The sequence below is a fragment of the Arachis ipaensis genome, chromosome B03 (assembly GCF_000816755.2).
Source record: "Arachis ipaensis cultivar K30076 chromosome B03, Araip1.1, whole genome shotgun sequence".
Taxonomy (NCBI): Eukaryota; Viridiplantae; Streptophyta; class Magnoliopsida; order Fabales; family Fabaceae; genus Arachis; species Arachis ipaensis.
The window spans coordinates 21,438,080-21,453,648 of record NC_029787.2 but is presented as its reverse complement, the minus strand read 5'-3'; the positions used below and the strand labels follow the sequence as shown (position 1 = coordinate 21,453,648).

Below are 15,569 nucleotides of genomic sequence, written 5' to 3'. Positions count from 1 at the left end.
AAATGATTATAAAAATAGACATAGAGGACCATCTAAAATAATTTATATTGATACTTTATCAAAAAATCAACCTCTTAATATATTAGTTATGATAGCTTTTTCTAAAAAAGTAAATTCCTTAAGTGATTGAATAACTAATGGTATTCGCATGTCGTATTATAAAATCCAGGGTCTAATGCCTCATTTTTCCATCGTAGCTTTCTTTTCTTTTTCTTTTTCTTTGTTCTTCATCTTCCACTGCTATTTCAGTTCTTCAACCAAAAACCTTCCATTTTCAACGTTCTTGCTTCTACTTATCTGTAAGTCTCTCTCTCTCTCTCTCTCTCTCTCTCTCTCTCTGCATAACACTGTGATAGCACACAAAATTCAGAAGGTGGCAGCATATTGGGCATGCAGTTTAGTTGTGATTCTTGTTCAATTAGCTTCCTTTTGTGCTATTAGCATCTTGTGTTCATCTGGGTGTTGGAATCTTGTATCAAAAACTCTCCTTTTCTTTGAGATGAGATTCTGGTTTTCCCAACTTTCCAATGAGTGTATTATGTTTCAAATAATGGAAGTTATGAATTCTGACCCTTTCCTTATTTGGATTTGTTTGTGTTTACCCCTTTCCATTCTTCAATATATGATGCTGATAAATCTGAGAACCTTAAGTGTTCTACTTATAAATCAAAATTTATGACAATTATGTAACCTTTGTTTCTCTCAGCATGCTCATAGATAATTTTCTCAATTCACAAGTTTTATGAGTTTTCTAAATCTATTGTTCTCCCTTGTGAACCTTTTTTTGCCCTCGTTAAAAAGTTTTCAGTACAATTGGCCACAGTACATAGTTCATCAATGAATAGTGACTGAACTATTGTTTTCTCTTACAACAGATCTAGAAAGAAATTATTTTTTCTGTTTCCTGAAAATTGATTTTGTGAATGGTGCTAAAAAAAATAAATAAATAAAAGAAGACAAAATGATTTCTCCTTCTTATCCATGGTCAGAATATGAATGATATATGATATATCCTAGTTTCGTTGATATGATTTTCTCAAACATTTCTAATTGCCTTTTGCTTTAAGAGATGGAGAAAACTCTTCTCATAAACTCTTAAATTATTAAGCAGTTAAATGGGGTGTCCCTGCAAATTAATGTTTTGGTATGTTATATGAAATAAAGTTTAGTAGGTAACACACATATTTAATACCTGTAACTGTAGTAGTCCTTTTTTTTCTTTAATTGTTGTGATTGTAAACTCTGAAACTGGGTATTGCAGTAAAAGTTGTTTCTAACTTCTCTGAAGAAATAAACCACAAACTAACAGAGTAATAGTTTTTTTGCGCATACTTTATTATTAACAAATCCTTCTCTCACACACTCCATTTGGCATTGGATAAGAGAAATTTGTGTGTTGTTACCAAACTGCTGAAGAGAAATTTTCAGTATGTTCATTTCTGGTTTTGCACACAGTTTAGGTTGTCATAATTTCCTCAACAACAAACATAATTTTGTCTCCTTCAAAATAAGCGTGACAATGATATCAAAATTTTTTTTTTTTTTTTGGTTTTTTTGGGGCCGAGGTAGCATTAATGTAGATCACCTTAAAGTTGTTTGAACTTCAATGTTGTCTTATAAATTTAAATGTTTTCTTTTTTTCAAAGAAACATCTTAATTATCTTTTTCCCTATGAATCACTTGTATTGAGAATCAATTAATTTTATCCTAACTAATTTAGTTATGATTGAGTTGGTTTAGCGCAAGTCTTTTCTATTCGAATCCAAGACTTTGCTAAAGGGAAACAAATACTAATCTGTTATCAGACACCAGAATTCTTACATTCTGTTCATTTGTGCATTTCAGGTTCAAGCACCTGCAAGAGAAATCAGTACTAATACAAACCAAAAATATGACCTCAGATCAGTACTTCAGGGATGCTGCTCGCGAAATCAGTACCTTGGAAGACATACCCTCCTTGGAAAAGTGGAAATCTTCCACCAATGCTGGTGTAGATTCCGATCGAAATGCCACCGAAGGATTCGACTGCAACATCTGCCTAGAATGTGTGCAAGAACCGGTAGTTACCCTTTGCGGCCATCTCTACTGCTGGCCCTGCATTTACAAATGGCTCCATATCCAAACCATCTCTTCCAAAAACATGGAGCAGCAGAAGCCACAATGTCCTGTGTGCAAATCAGAAGTTTCTCAATCCTCCCTAGTTCCACTCTACGGCCGGAACCAAGTCGCAACGCCGTCCGGGAAAAATGCTCGCCAATCAGGCTCTTCAATACCTAGAAGACCCCCTGGCCGGAGACCATACAATCCTGCAGCATCTGTTTTACAGTCTACTTCTCAAACTAATCAACCTCGACCATTCGACTCGATTCAAAGCAGTTACACTTCAACATCTGGAATTTTTGGTGAGATGATATATGCAAGGGTGTTTGGTAATCAATTGAGAAACATGTATACATATCCAAATTCTTATTGTCTTTCAGGGAGTAGTAACCCAAGGATCAGAAGGCAATTAATGGAAGCTGATGAATCACTCAGTAGAATATGTTTTTTCCTCTTCTGCTGCTTGGTTATGTGTCTTCTCTTGTTCTGAGTCAAGGCTGCTACTTCATTTTTAATATATTTTTTTGAATGTACAAATTTGTAGAGTATCATTTAGTCAGATTCAGGCATTCAGGCATATATGTTGTGAACTTGATAGAGACGTTGCAAATTAATGTTGAGTTATATATGTAATTTAATTATTACCAATCTTGCATTTAGCTTTGTGAAATAGATGTATGTGTAAATTTGAGTAAATCCACATAATGGTTCATGAGATTAAGCGGATTATCCATTTTGGTTTTTGAAGTTCCAATTTTATCATAGTGGTCCTCCAGACTCAGTTTCGGACACCATAGTGGTCCCTGGGTCAATTTCGGTGCTGACTCCGCTGATAGAGTGTTGATGTGGCACTCCTATGTTTGATCAAGCCTATTTTGATGCAACTTTCACACCTAAAGGGTCTTGTTTTGCCCAAGAATATGCACCAAATTAAAACGGCGTCATTTTGAGAACCTCCAGTGTGGCAAAAGAGTGCCGCATTGGCATTTTGTCAGCCAAGTCAGCATTGGAATTGATTCAAGGATCACTATGATGCCCGGAGCTGAATCTGGAGGACCACTATAGTAAAATTGGAACTTCAGGGACCAAATTGAGTAATCCGCTGAATCTCAGGGACTTTTATAAAAATTTACTCGTGTAAATTTAGCATTTTGATTTTGATGTTTCATCTTTTTGTTACAAGCTAAGCTAAACTAACAATTTTTCTTTTTTTTTTTTTAAATTAAGTGTTTCGTTTATTTTTTAGATTCATTAAAAAAGTCATGTATTTACATAAAATGATTGTCTAAATATATTAATTTTTTAATGAACTTAAAAAAGTAAAAAAGAATTATTTTTAGAAGGAAGAAGTATTTATTTGGCACTTTAATATTGTTACATTACTAAACTAGCTACAGCAGTTAAAACAAGTTTATTTTTCTCGGATGTGGTTTATTTCTGCTAAAAAAATGTTCATATTTCCATAGTTAATTTTTATCGATGATTTGAAAGAAAATGAATATATTAAAAAAGAAAAAATAAAAAACCAATGATAGGGATATGAAATTGAGAAAATATAAATTCACTTATTTCTTTTTAGTCGTCATCAATTATTTCTTTAAATTCTAAAACTTTTGTCCATATTCAAAATTATTTCTTCCAAAAAAAATTATGTGAGACGTATTCAAATAATTTCATATCTATCAACTTTTGATCAGCAAAAGGACGAGAAATTTGGTGCTTCTTTTCTTGCTTGTCTAGCTTGCATATATGCATTCAAATTTCAAAGTCAGGACAAAAAGGACATTATTTGATAGTAAAGGGAGGCATATAGAAGCAAGTGAAGTCTGCTTTTGGAAGATATGCATTATTCATTGCTTGGAGTGGTACAAAATTGTTGTGGTCCCAATTCTATTCACTGAATATGTACTATATATTTTCAATTCTAGAGTCGTAATTATACGCCTTTCCTTCCTTTTTTTTTTTTTCCCAAACATAGTTATACATCTTTCAAGAGTTTAAAACTAATACCTAATTATCTATAAAAATTGGAAAGATTATAAGATGGATAGAATTTTGTAGCAATGAAATAATTAGAAACGTTTTTTTTTTTCATCTTTTTACTAAAAAATACATGAGAGGACATAGCTCGTAGGACAAAAATGATAAGAAAATTAAAGGTATACAGGTTAGCCAAACCCGTTTATAGTCCAATCCTTAATGAGCTAAATATTAACTGAATTAGGTTAGTTTGGAAAACAAACGTGAACCATTAGTTATAATTCGGCTCGCATTACCTATTAATTGGAATTAGTGGTGGATCCAGAAATCTTATAAAGAGGAGGTCGAAAACAAAAAATTGAAAGTGCTATATTAAAAATATTAAAANACTATTGAACTAGAAAATATATGATTAAAAGTTTTAGATATTATATTAAATATATTTTAAGTTTTGAAAATTTAGGGAGAGGGCCATGGCCATGCTGATCCCCCTAAATCCGCCTCTAATTAGAACCGAATAATTAAACGTGTTTATTCAAGCATACATACTAACATTTATAATTTTTTTGGCAAGAGCTTAATAAGATTTTAAGAGTGGTTACCACAATATTAAGTCAACAATGTAATCATTTTAAGACACCTTATAAAATAGAAAATCTTAACAAAAGAAAAAGTATGCGGTTTCTTTTGAATACACACTATTTATTTTATTCTCTTTTTTTATTTGAGTGTCCAAATATTTTTGTAAGTATCCACCATCGATCACTTGTTCTCTTGAAGGTGAAGTATATCTCATCAACTTCAAGTAAGGACAAACATACATTTAGATAGGACGAGTTATACATCCTTGACGAAACTCACTACACAGGAACAAGACGGATTGTCTAAAATGAAAACCTGTGTTTGCAGTTACACCACTTTAATCCTCACAGGTTCACTTTGCATCTTTATTATTTTGACTTGTCACTTATTATTATGCATCAGAAATAAATAAGAAAAATAATGACCATATTAGAATATATTAAGTTCAATTAGTTTTCATTAGAATTTTTTATAGGATATTATGTTTTTTATGGAGAAACCATATATTTTTTGTCATCTTTCGATAATTTATCATCTCTTCGTCTTTTGTCACTTTTTTAATGGTTTTTCACCTGTTAGAATATATTAAGATCAATATAGTCTAAAAATTAAAGATAAAATTTGATATTTAGAGAGGTTATTGAAGTGTGTGTTTTGTTAGCCTATCATAATATATGTTCTTAAGGTGGACTAACTGACTAGCCCGTCAAACTGTGGCCGCAGGCTTAATTAATTTAACGTGTAACTTAATTGATGTGAATTAAACACTTTTGTTAAATATATGGATTCAACTAGTATGGATTACGATGTAAACATGTTCTTGTGTAAATAAATATCTGAGGTTAGCTCGTTTCTTGTGATATTATAATATGTTTTTTTTTATGGAGTAAGTATAACTCGAATACTAAAATGGTAGGTGGTACTACTACAAGAAAATTGATTTTTGTCACGCTTAAAAAATGTGCCAAAAAGCTAAAAAAAGTATAACCATAAAAATTAGGTATGTTTTTTTTACCTATTGCCACACTTTTTAAAGGGCCACCGGTTCAGTCGTGCCCAATCCTCTATGGCTATGTTTTTTGGTATCAATTGCCACACTTAATTTTTAGCCATGCTGTTTTTATGTTGATACTTGTTCGATAGTAGATACAAAAGGTGTCTTTGATACGCAAATGATTGATGAAGAACATTGATAATATGACCGGTTGATCATTAAAATAGTAATAAAGGTCATTAAACTTGTCGGTTACAAACTTCGAATTAAGACAAATAAAGTTAAGTTATGAGTCATTATATACAATAAAAATTGAGTTATAGTATAATAGATTATAGTCTCCAAATTTTATCTGCCGGTCATATAATCCAGACTAAACTTAAAAAATAAAATGAATTATAACTCGATTAAAAAATAACGTTAATAATAATAATATGATGAGTCCCTAATTCTAGTCGGGTTATTATGTTGGCACTTATTCAAAAAATATTTGAATGTTAAGAGTTATTTAATCAAGGCAATTGTGTGGGGATATTTTTTCGCCGAAGAACAATTTTTCATGGCATAAATATAGCATTTAATTGTATGTGAACTAAAAAGTTCAGAGTTATATATTCGTTGATAGAATCGTCTACATAATTTGAGAATATATTGATTAACTTTTTTGAAATATTTTTTATCCACAACAATTTATTGATGAATTTTTTGCTCAAAATAGTTAATTATTATTGAATATTTGTTTTATAATAAAGCAAAATAAAAAAATATATACACCTTAAAAAAATTTATCATTACTAAAAAGAAGTAATATGAATGTCATATAAAATGCAAAATCGATATATATTTAATGTGAATTATTTAATTTCAGTTGTTAAATTTGAATTTTATTTTGTAGAGCTTGCATTAACTTGATAATAAAACAACAAATTAATTAGTAATTTAATATCCTGTTGATCTCCCCCATTTCTTTTATTCAAATATTCCCTAAATCTTGAAATTACTTTTAAAACAGCAATGCTTATGCAAAAAATATAATTAACATTTACAATTATACAAAATAGTCTGGTCTATCAATCTAACCAAATCATTTAACATTAAAACCAGCTTAATAATATATTAAAAAAAACTCAATAAACTGTCAATCCTCAATTCAATAAAGCAACACCAACCAACGAAGGATTAGCATTAAAAATAGCACCAAACATAACATCAAACACACCTAATATTCGTCATTCATTCAATTCATTTTTTATTTTTACTCTCTTTTGTCATCAAAGAAGTAAAAATATACCCTGCACAAAATGTTTTTGTTAGGCATAAAAATTCATCAGTTCAAAGTTCAGATTACAGTCATCCAGATAAAAAAAAAGAAGTATTAAAAGATCATAACATAGACACAACAAAAATAGATTTTAGGCAGCAGCAATAGAGACAATAGTCTAAATATCAGAGCTCTCATTCTCGATTTCCAAGACCTCTTCATCTTTTTTATTAGATTGAATCGATTCATCTCCCAAAGAATCAATAATGTAATTAAGAAGTACTTCAACTCGGCCCTAAGACTTTTTCAAAGAATTTTTATTCTAAATTGCTAATTTTCTTGCTTGCTTACTTGAGTTGATGAGATGTTTGGTCATATTTACGAATTCTTGTAGAACGTCTTTCACTACATCATTGACCAAATACCTGTCGGAGGAGGATATACTAGTAGCCAAGGGTGGAAGGAAGACTTTCATTGTCTTCTTCTTCCATGATAGTGTTTTTTTCAGCCCTAGCCCTTTTTTTCTTAGATTGTTTTATTGCACCACTGCCTTTCAGATAAGAAGTTTTATTCTTTTATTTCTCATCAGTTAGATCAACATCAAAATATTTGAAAAAGCAGGTTAAAAATATATCATATGGTAAGAAAATATTTTTGTCACTGCGGATGCAATCGTACAAGTGACACATCATCAAGTATGTAAAAGATATTTTAGCTTTGTTGAGAATGGCATAAAGAACTAAGGTGTCACAGATATTAAGTCTTTGATAAGAACCGCTTTGAGGCAAGAGAATATAAGTGATGATTCGATGCAGTTGAGCTCTAATACAGCCTAGAGATTGGTGATTTGAAGTAACACCATCCATGAGAGAAATGTTCACACATATATTGGCCAAAAAATCTTGGTATGAAATGCTAAGATTATTATCCCACTTATCAGAGGTGTAAGCATTTATACCTAAGTTACAATAATTTAGGGCTTCACTAATAGAATCTTTGTTCAAATAAATTTCATGGTCTTTTACATATGAATGAACGATTTCTTCATGCTAGTACATGTTATGATAGAACTTTCGAACCAAATCAAGGTAAACTGGTTTTTGGATTTTAAAAAAGTTTTTCCAGTCCAAGTAAACAATATTTTTCACAAAATTCAAACCTTTTTTAGCCAGTGCATCTAAATCAGCCAGATATGTTAAACATAAAGGGCGATTAGCTATAACATCCTTGGAAAATTCAACGTTCATGCTTGAAGAGAAATGAAAGGGATAGAAGTGAGAATGAGGGAGGTTTCCAAAATGAGGCTTGAAGCTGATAAGATCAAAGTCACCAGGTTCCTTTACAAAATGAAGAAAAGGAGAACAGTTACCTTTGGTTGAACGATTTGAGGGAGTTTTGGGAGCGGAACTTCCTTGTGGACGAGAAGAGGATCGAGGAGGAGGAGATGTTGGTGGTTCTTCCACTGCCATTGGTTTCTTACCCTTGGCCACATTTGCCCTAGAAGTACCAGCTTCTGGAGACGCGGCAGTTGAACAACGAGCAGGGTTATTCGTTCGAGCCATTGTCTCAGAAACTGGTGAAGAATGTGAAGATGAGTGAGAATGAATCTATATGTGGGTGTGTTTTTGAGTCTTTGGAGGAGGGTTTCTAGGATGATAGTTTGCTAAAGAACCTCTACGAGTAGCCACTTTCTTTCTCATTTTAAGGAATGCTAATGAATGCAGTTTTTGAGAACAATAGAAGTTGTGAGGTGAAGAAGATGAGCGATTTTCAATAAATAACCGCATTGAATACTGATTTAAAAAAAAACAAAAAGTGATCTTTCAAAATAATTTGAAAAAGTGTTTCCCAAAAAAAATAATTAAAAATTTTTATGAATATTGGAAAGAAAGTATATAAAAAGACAGGTCAAAAGTAATCTTTGAGAATCTGAATGTGATTTGACTTGGTAGAAAAAGATAAAAATAAAGAATATTGATTTATAGTAAAAAATGATGAGACCGACTCATAGAACTCTCTTTTGGGCCCAAAGGTGGGTTTTAAGAAAACATAAGGGACCACCAAAAAGAGTTCAGTTTGACACATCTAGATCAAAAGGCAATACTCAGCGTTAATCAAGGAAAACCTAGAGGGGTTCATTATTTGTCCAGATTTGTCTCCTGTTGACCTGAGAGACAAAAACACTCTGAAAAATTTATCATCAAATTAAAAAAAAGAATCAGCATAGATAATGCCCAAGGCTGTTCTCAACTTGCAGAACATGTCCTCGGTTAATGATTTAGTAAAGATATCAGCAAGTTGTTCATATGATCTTAAATTGAATATCAATATTTTTCTTTTGGACATATTTTCTAATAGAGTGAAAAACTCACTTCAATGTGCTTAATTCTAGAGTTGAAATATTTATCACACTCATATTATCGCACAATAAGGAAATGCTATTGATTTTCAATTTATAATCAGCAAGTAGGGTTTTTAGCCATAACAATTGTGAACAGCATGAAGATGCGACAATAGATTTAGTCTTGTCTGTAGACAAAGCTACAGTGACTTGTTTCTTACTTGACCACACATTAAGGCTGCGCTTATTTTCGAGAACAGGATAGGACAAGACACTGAGAACAGGATAGGACAAGACACTGATGGACAGAGACACAAAATTTTGTGTTCTTATATTCTGTTTGGTGATAAACTAGAACAAATTATGAAAATATAATTTATTCTCATTTTTTTTCATTCAAAAAATTTGAAATGAAAAATATAATAATAAAAAATATAATTATGAAAAATTAACAAGAATAATGAAAGAAAAAATAAAAAATAAGTTGTGTCTCTTGTTAGTGTCTCCGTGTCCTTCCTGTCAGGATGGACACAAAATACACTGATTCAGTGTCTCTGGACACATTGTCTCTGTCCATGTCTCCTCTGCCAAACACGATTTTGTGTCTCTGTGTCCCTGTCTCAGTGTCCTGTCTCTGTAAACAAACGCAGCCTAAGTGACTTTTCAAGGAAATAGATAATTCCGGTTGTGCCCCTTTGGTATGCTCGACCTCTGGCAAAATCTGCATCACAATATCCTACTACACCAAAGTCATCAGAGTTAGAATACCACAAACTAAAATCAGATGTGCCATGAATATATCTAATAATCTTTTTAACGGCTGAAAGATGGGATTCTTTAGGATGTGATTGGAATCTAGAACAAACTCCAACACTTTGAATTATGTCCAATCTAGAGGAAGTGAGGTACATGAGTGAACTGATCATTCCTCTAAATCTAGTTTCATCTACATCTTTGCCATTTTCGTCTTTTTCAAGTCTAGAATGTGGATGCATTGGTGTGCTTATTGGCTTAGCATTTTTCAAATCAAATTTCTTAACCAATTTTTTGGCATACTTTCTTTGGTGCACAAAGGTGCCACTAGGAGTTTGTTTGATTTTGAGTCTAAAAAATAATGTGAGTTCTCCCATCATACTCATATCAAACTCACTAGTAATTGATTTGCTAAAATCAGCATGCAAGGATTCATTTGCTGAGCTAAAGATAATGTCATCCACATTGACTTGAACAAGAATAAAATGATCATTAGATTCTTTGATAACTAGAGTTGTATCCGTGGTATGTATTTGAAAACTATTTTTCAATAAGAAAGAGCCAAGTCTTTCATACCAAACTCTAGGAGCTTATCTCAAACCATAAAGAGCTTTAGATAATTTAAAAACATGGTTTGAAAAAAATTTATTTTCAAAACCGAGAGGTTGTACCACGTATACTTCTCTATCAATGATATCATTCAAAAAAGCACATTTAACATCCATTTGAAAAAGTTTAAACCCTTGGTGTGCGACATAAGCAAGCAAAAATCTTATGGCTTTCATCCTTGTAACCGGTGCAAATGACTTGTCAAAGTAAATTCCTTATTCTTGATCATACCCTTGAGCCACTAGTCTTGCTTTATTTCTTGTTATGCTTTCATCTTCTCTCAATTTGTTTCAAAAAATTCACTTTGCTCCCGTCACTTTCTTTCCAATGGAGTTTGGTACTAATGTCTACATTTCATTTTTCTTAAACTGAATCAGCTCCTCTTTCATTGCTCTGAACCAAGATGGATCATCAAGAACTTCATTCACATTTTGTGGTTCGATTTGAGAAATGAGTGCAATATTGTTTGGTTTCATTCTTCTTCTATTTGAGAATCTAGTGGTGACACCTTGTGACAGATCTCTAGTAATAAATTTTTGTGGATAATTCTTCAAGAATTTTCATTCTCTTGGTCTGAGAGTCTTTGGATTAGATTCAAATGGAGTTTGGTTTGTTTTGTTATCCTTTCCATGATTTTCTGCATTTTGAGGAGATAAAATATAAATGTCTCCTAAAGAATCGACTGTTATAGCAGGTTAAACTTTCTACTGCAAATCAGAATCAGTTTGAGCTAGATTCTCATTTTTAAAATTACTATTTTGAGCATCTGCATGATCCTTTTCCAAATAACATGAAACAACATTAGTATCACAAAAAGAAACATGTATGAATTCCTCAACAACTCTAGAATCTTTGTGATAAACTCTATAAGTTTTGCTAGTTGTGAAATATCCAATGAAAATGCATTCATAAGTCTTTGGATCAAACTTTTCCAAGTTATCTTTAGTGTTCAATACAAAATATTTGCATCCAAAGATACAAAAATATTTAAGATTGGGAGGGGTTCCTTTCTACAATTCATTAGGTGTTTTCTTCAAAAATTTTCTAGTGATTGTTCTATTCAAAATGTAATACGCCGTGTTGATCACTTTGGCCCAAAGAAACTTAGGGACATTACTTTCACATTATATGGCTCTAGCCATTTCTTGAAGACTTCTATTTCATCATTCAACAACACTATTTTGTTGAGGTATTCTTGGATAAGAGAAATTATGTGAAATTCCTAGTTCATTGCAAAAGGCCTCAAATTCATGATTTCCAATTTTTTTTGCTGTGACCACTTCTAATAGAAACAATCTTTAAATCTTTTTCATTTGAACATTTTTTCTAAACACCTCAAAAGTCGAAAAATCATCATTTTTATGTACAAAAAAATAACCAAACTAAATCTAGTGTAATTATCCACAATAACTAAGCCAATGTTTACCACATAGATTTTGAGTTCTAGTTAACCAAAAAAGATCAATATGTAGCAATTCAATAGGTCTTTTATTTGAAATGTCTTCCTTTGATTTAAATGAGCTTTTTGTTTGTTTTCTATTTGGCATGTATCATAAGTGATGTCTTTGTCAAATTTGATTTTAAGAAGACTATTTACTAATTCCTTCTACACTAACTTGGCTATTTGAAACATGCTAGCATGACCTAATCTTTTATGCCATAGCCATTTTCTGAATCCATGGAATTAAAACAAACTACATTATAGTGTGAGGTCATACTCATTATCACATATTTTAGCTACAAACAACACTTCATCATAATATTATTAACAACAAGGCATTCTAATCTTTTGAAAATTACCTAATAATCTAAGTCATAAAGTTAGTTAATACTCAAAAAATTGTATCTCAATCCATCAACCAAAACCATATTATCAATACAAGTAGAAAAGTCCTTACCGACTTTACCTATGCCAATGATCTTGCATTTTCCATCATCATCGAATATCACAAATCCTCCATTGTACTTATTGAGTTTGATGAAGAATGTAGCCTTCCTAGTCATGTGCCTTGAACATCTGTTATCAATATACCACATGTCTTTTTTCTTCTTAGATGCAAGACATACCTACACAAAGCTTCAAGTGAACTTAGATATCCAAATAAATTTGGATCCTTGGATGTTAATCCTCCTTAGTTGTCCAAGGGCATTAAAATCCTTTACCACTTTGTATATTTTATTTTTAACTTTTCTTTCAACAATGAAGCATTAATGAGATGAATGACCATATTTCTTTGTAAGTTTGACAATGATTCCTCTTTGTTGATTTTTGTAAGTGATAAGATGTTTGAAATCTTTTAGTTTTAGAGTTTGAAGCTTCAGTTTCAGTAAAAGATTTTTTAAAAGCAGCTTCATTTTTGTCAAAATATCCTAACTCTGATTTCTTAAACAAGGATTTTTTTACTAGCTAGAAATTTGTCTAAGTTTCCAAAACTTTGAGCAAATTATGCTATGTCTTGATTCAAACCTTTAATCACTTTGTGCAATCTTTCATTTTCATCAATTAGGTCTATTAATGCATTGACCGAGTGCTTCTCTTTAAATCTTTCAATTTTATATTTAAGATGTTTATTTTCTTCGATGAAATCAACAATACTTTTGGTTTTCTTTAGTTTTTATTTAAGAAAAGTATTTTTAACTTTTAAAGAATCATTTTCTGACTCACATTTATAATATTTATCTAAGATATTTTTAACATGTGTAGTTAAATCATCAACCATTTGATATAATTCCTCCTTAGATAGGTCAAAATAATTTACCTCTTCCACTTGATCTTGATTGGCCATGAAAGAAGCTTGTGCTTCGTGTTCGGACTCTTCTTCATCCTTGGAATTATTTTCCAAATCTTCCCATGATGCCGTCAGCACCTTCTTCTTGTCTTTCTTCATCTTGTCCTCCTTCTTGAGTTTAGGACAATCATGCTTAAAATGACCAACTTTCTTGCAGTGATGACAAATGATCTTACTGAAGTCCCTTTTGTGTTCCTTTGAGCTCGAGCTTTTACTCCTTCCTTTGCTTTTCATGAGTCTTCTCAACCTCCTAGCAAAAAATATAATTCCGATTTCAAGGCCAGTCCTTTCATTTTTGTATCTCGGTTCATGTGGGTGGATTTATAGGCTAGTACTTTTCCTCTCAACTCATCATATGATATTTTTTCAGATTGCTACTTTCAAAGATAACCATTGCTTTTGTTTTCCACTCTATAGTAAGACTTCTAAGTAGTTTCCTCACCAGTATTTGTTCGGTGTGAGTCATTCCCATAGTATCTAAGCTATTGATGATGATCAAAAATCTTTCAAACATCTCATCGATAGTTTCTCCTTCTTTCATCGTGATCATCTCATACTCCTTTCTTAGCATATCGATCCTTGTTTCCTTGACTTGTTTTGTGCCTTCATGAGTGACTTGGAGTTTATTCCAAATCTCTTTTACTATTTTGCACCTTGATACCTTCCGATATTCCTAAAAGCTAATTGGGAAATGCATCAGTTGACTGTCTTTGCGTTTAGCTCTACTTTCTTCTTATCTTTATTGTTCCATTCGGCTTCTTCTTTAGGAGTAATCACTACTTCAGCTTTGTTGGAACTTGCGGAATGTTCATAATAATCTTTCAAATATTGTAATCAACGGACTGTACAAATATATGTATTCTCTCCTTCTAATAAGTGTAATTCTTATAATTGAATAATGGAGGTTTGTTGTTTGACTGACCCTCACTGAGTTTGTAAGCCATAATATTTTTACCCATGTTGTCGGTCATTGGATCTTAGCTCCAAGCTATGAAGCTTGATTCCTTGAGATCGGACCCTCTTGATATCAATGGCTTAGAGAAACGGGAGTTGAATCTATGACCTCTTTTGAAACTTATACACTTTGACTTTAAACTTGATTTAGAATAGAGTTGATCTTGAGTCTGCCATGTTGATAATACAGGGGACAATTTTGTTTTGTCTCTTCATGATTGATCAGGAACAGAGCAAACTAGTTACTTTTGATTACACTGAATTATTGTGACTTCTGTAAGATTGATTAAGTAGGAGAGAATTTTATTTTGTCTCATATCAAGTGAAAAATAGAAATAGAACAGAAAAGAGAAAAAAACACAACCATATATCCTAAATTAACCACCTTGTGCAATGTCGCCTACATCCAGTCTCCACCACAACTGTGGTAAAATTTTCACTATCTTTTTCAAAGATTACATACACTAATTCTCAAGAATTCTGCCCAATCCTATTAGGGACAAACCAAACTTCTACCCAAGCTTGATTTGGCTAGGTTCACTTCCTAAACTTTCAACCAGTAAGTGCTCACCCAACTTAGCAATGAAATCCTCTCAGGATTATGAATACAAAACAGAAATACACACAAAAGAGTTTGACATAATTTCTGGCTTTTTTCCAAGATTAGTCTCTTTACCTTTTTTCTCAATAACTTTTACTGATTCCTCACGTAATTGCCTTTTTCTATTGATAAGAAAACAAATAAAGATGAAACTGAAGAATAGAAAATTTAATGTAAAACCATGAAGGAGAAGAAGGTTAAGCTTGAAAGCTATGAAGACCTAAACAGTGTATTCACTCTCCTTGCTTCAATTTCTGGTCATTTATCCTTTTAAATAAGAGTAAAGCTTCCAAAATTTGAGCTTGATAAAACACATTTGACTTTGTTCTTTTTTTCTAAAATTCAAAACAGAAACACAGAGAAGAGATGGGACAGCAGTAGTGATTAGAGTTGGCTTGAATCCTTACCTAGTTGTTTCTCTTTCTTCCTTTTTCTTTGACTTAAAAAATCTGAACCATTGACTTATTCTTTGGTTCAAAGTTTCAACGGTGACCTTTGATTTACAATAGAAAAAAACCCAAAATTGTATCATCAAATTATTATTTTTATTTTTTCAAACTCAACAATATAAATAGATATTAATCATGTATAAAATAATATGTATT

General features: G+C 31.8%; 1 protein-coding gene across 3 annotated transcripts; it reads left to right on the top strand.

The window, feature by feature from the left end:
- LOC107629870 (E3 ubiquitin-protein ligase RMA1H1) lies at nucleotides 128-2,833 on the top strand. 3 transcript variants are annotated; one of them, XM_016332807.2, is made up of 3 exons: nucleotides 128-299; nucleotides 1,846-2,402; nucleotides 2,481-2,833. In XM_016332807.2, exons 2-3 carry the CDS (start codon nucleotides 1,892-1,894, stop codon nucleotides 2,588-2,590), a joined length of 621 nt encoding a protein of 206 aa, XP_016188293.1. In that variant the 5' UTR covers nucleotides 128-299; nucleotides 1,846-1,891; the 3' UTR covers nucleotides 2,591-2,833. The 3 variants fall into 3 exon arrangements, with proteins under 3 accessions (XP_016188293.1, XP_016188292.1, XP_020974046.1); XM_016332806.2 differs by having other exon boundaries at nucleotides 1,846-2,833; XM_021118387.1 differs by lacking the exon at nucleotides 128-299 and adding an exon at nucleotides 314-556 and having other exon boundaries at nucleotides 1,846-2,833.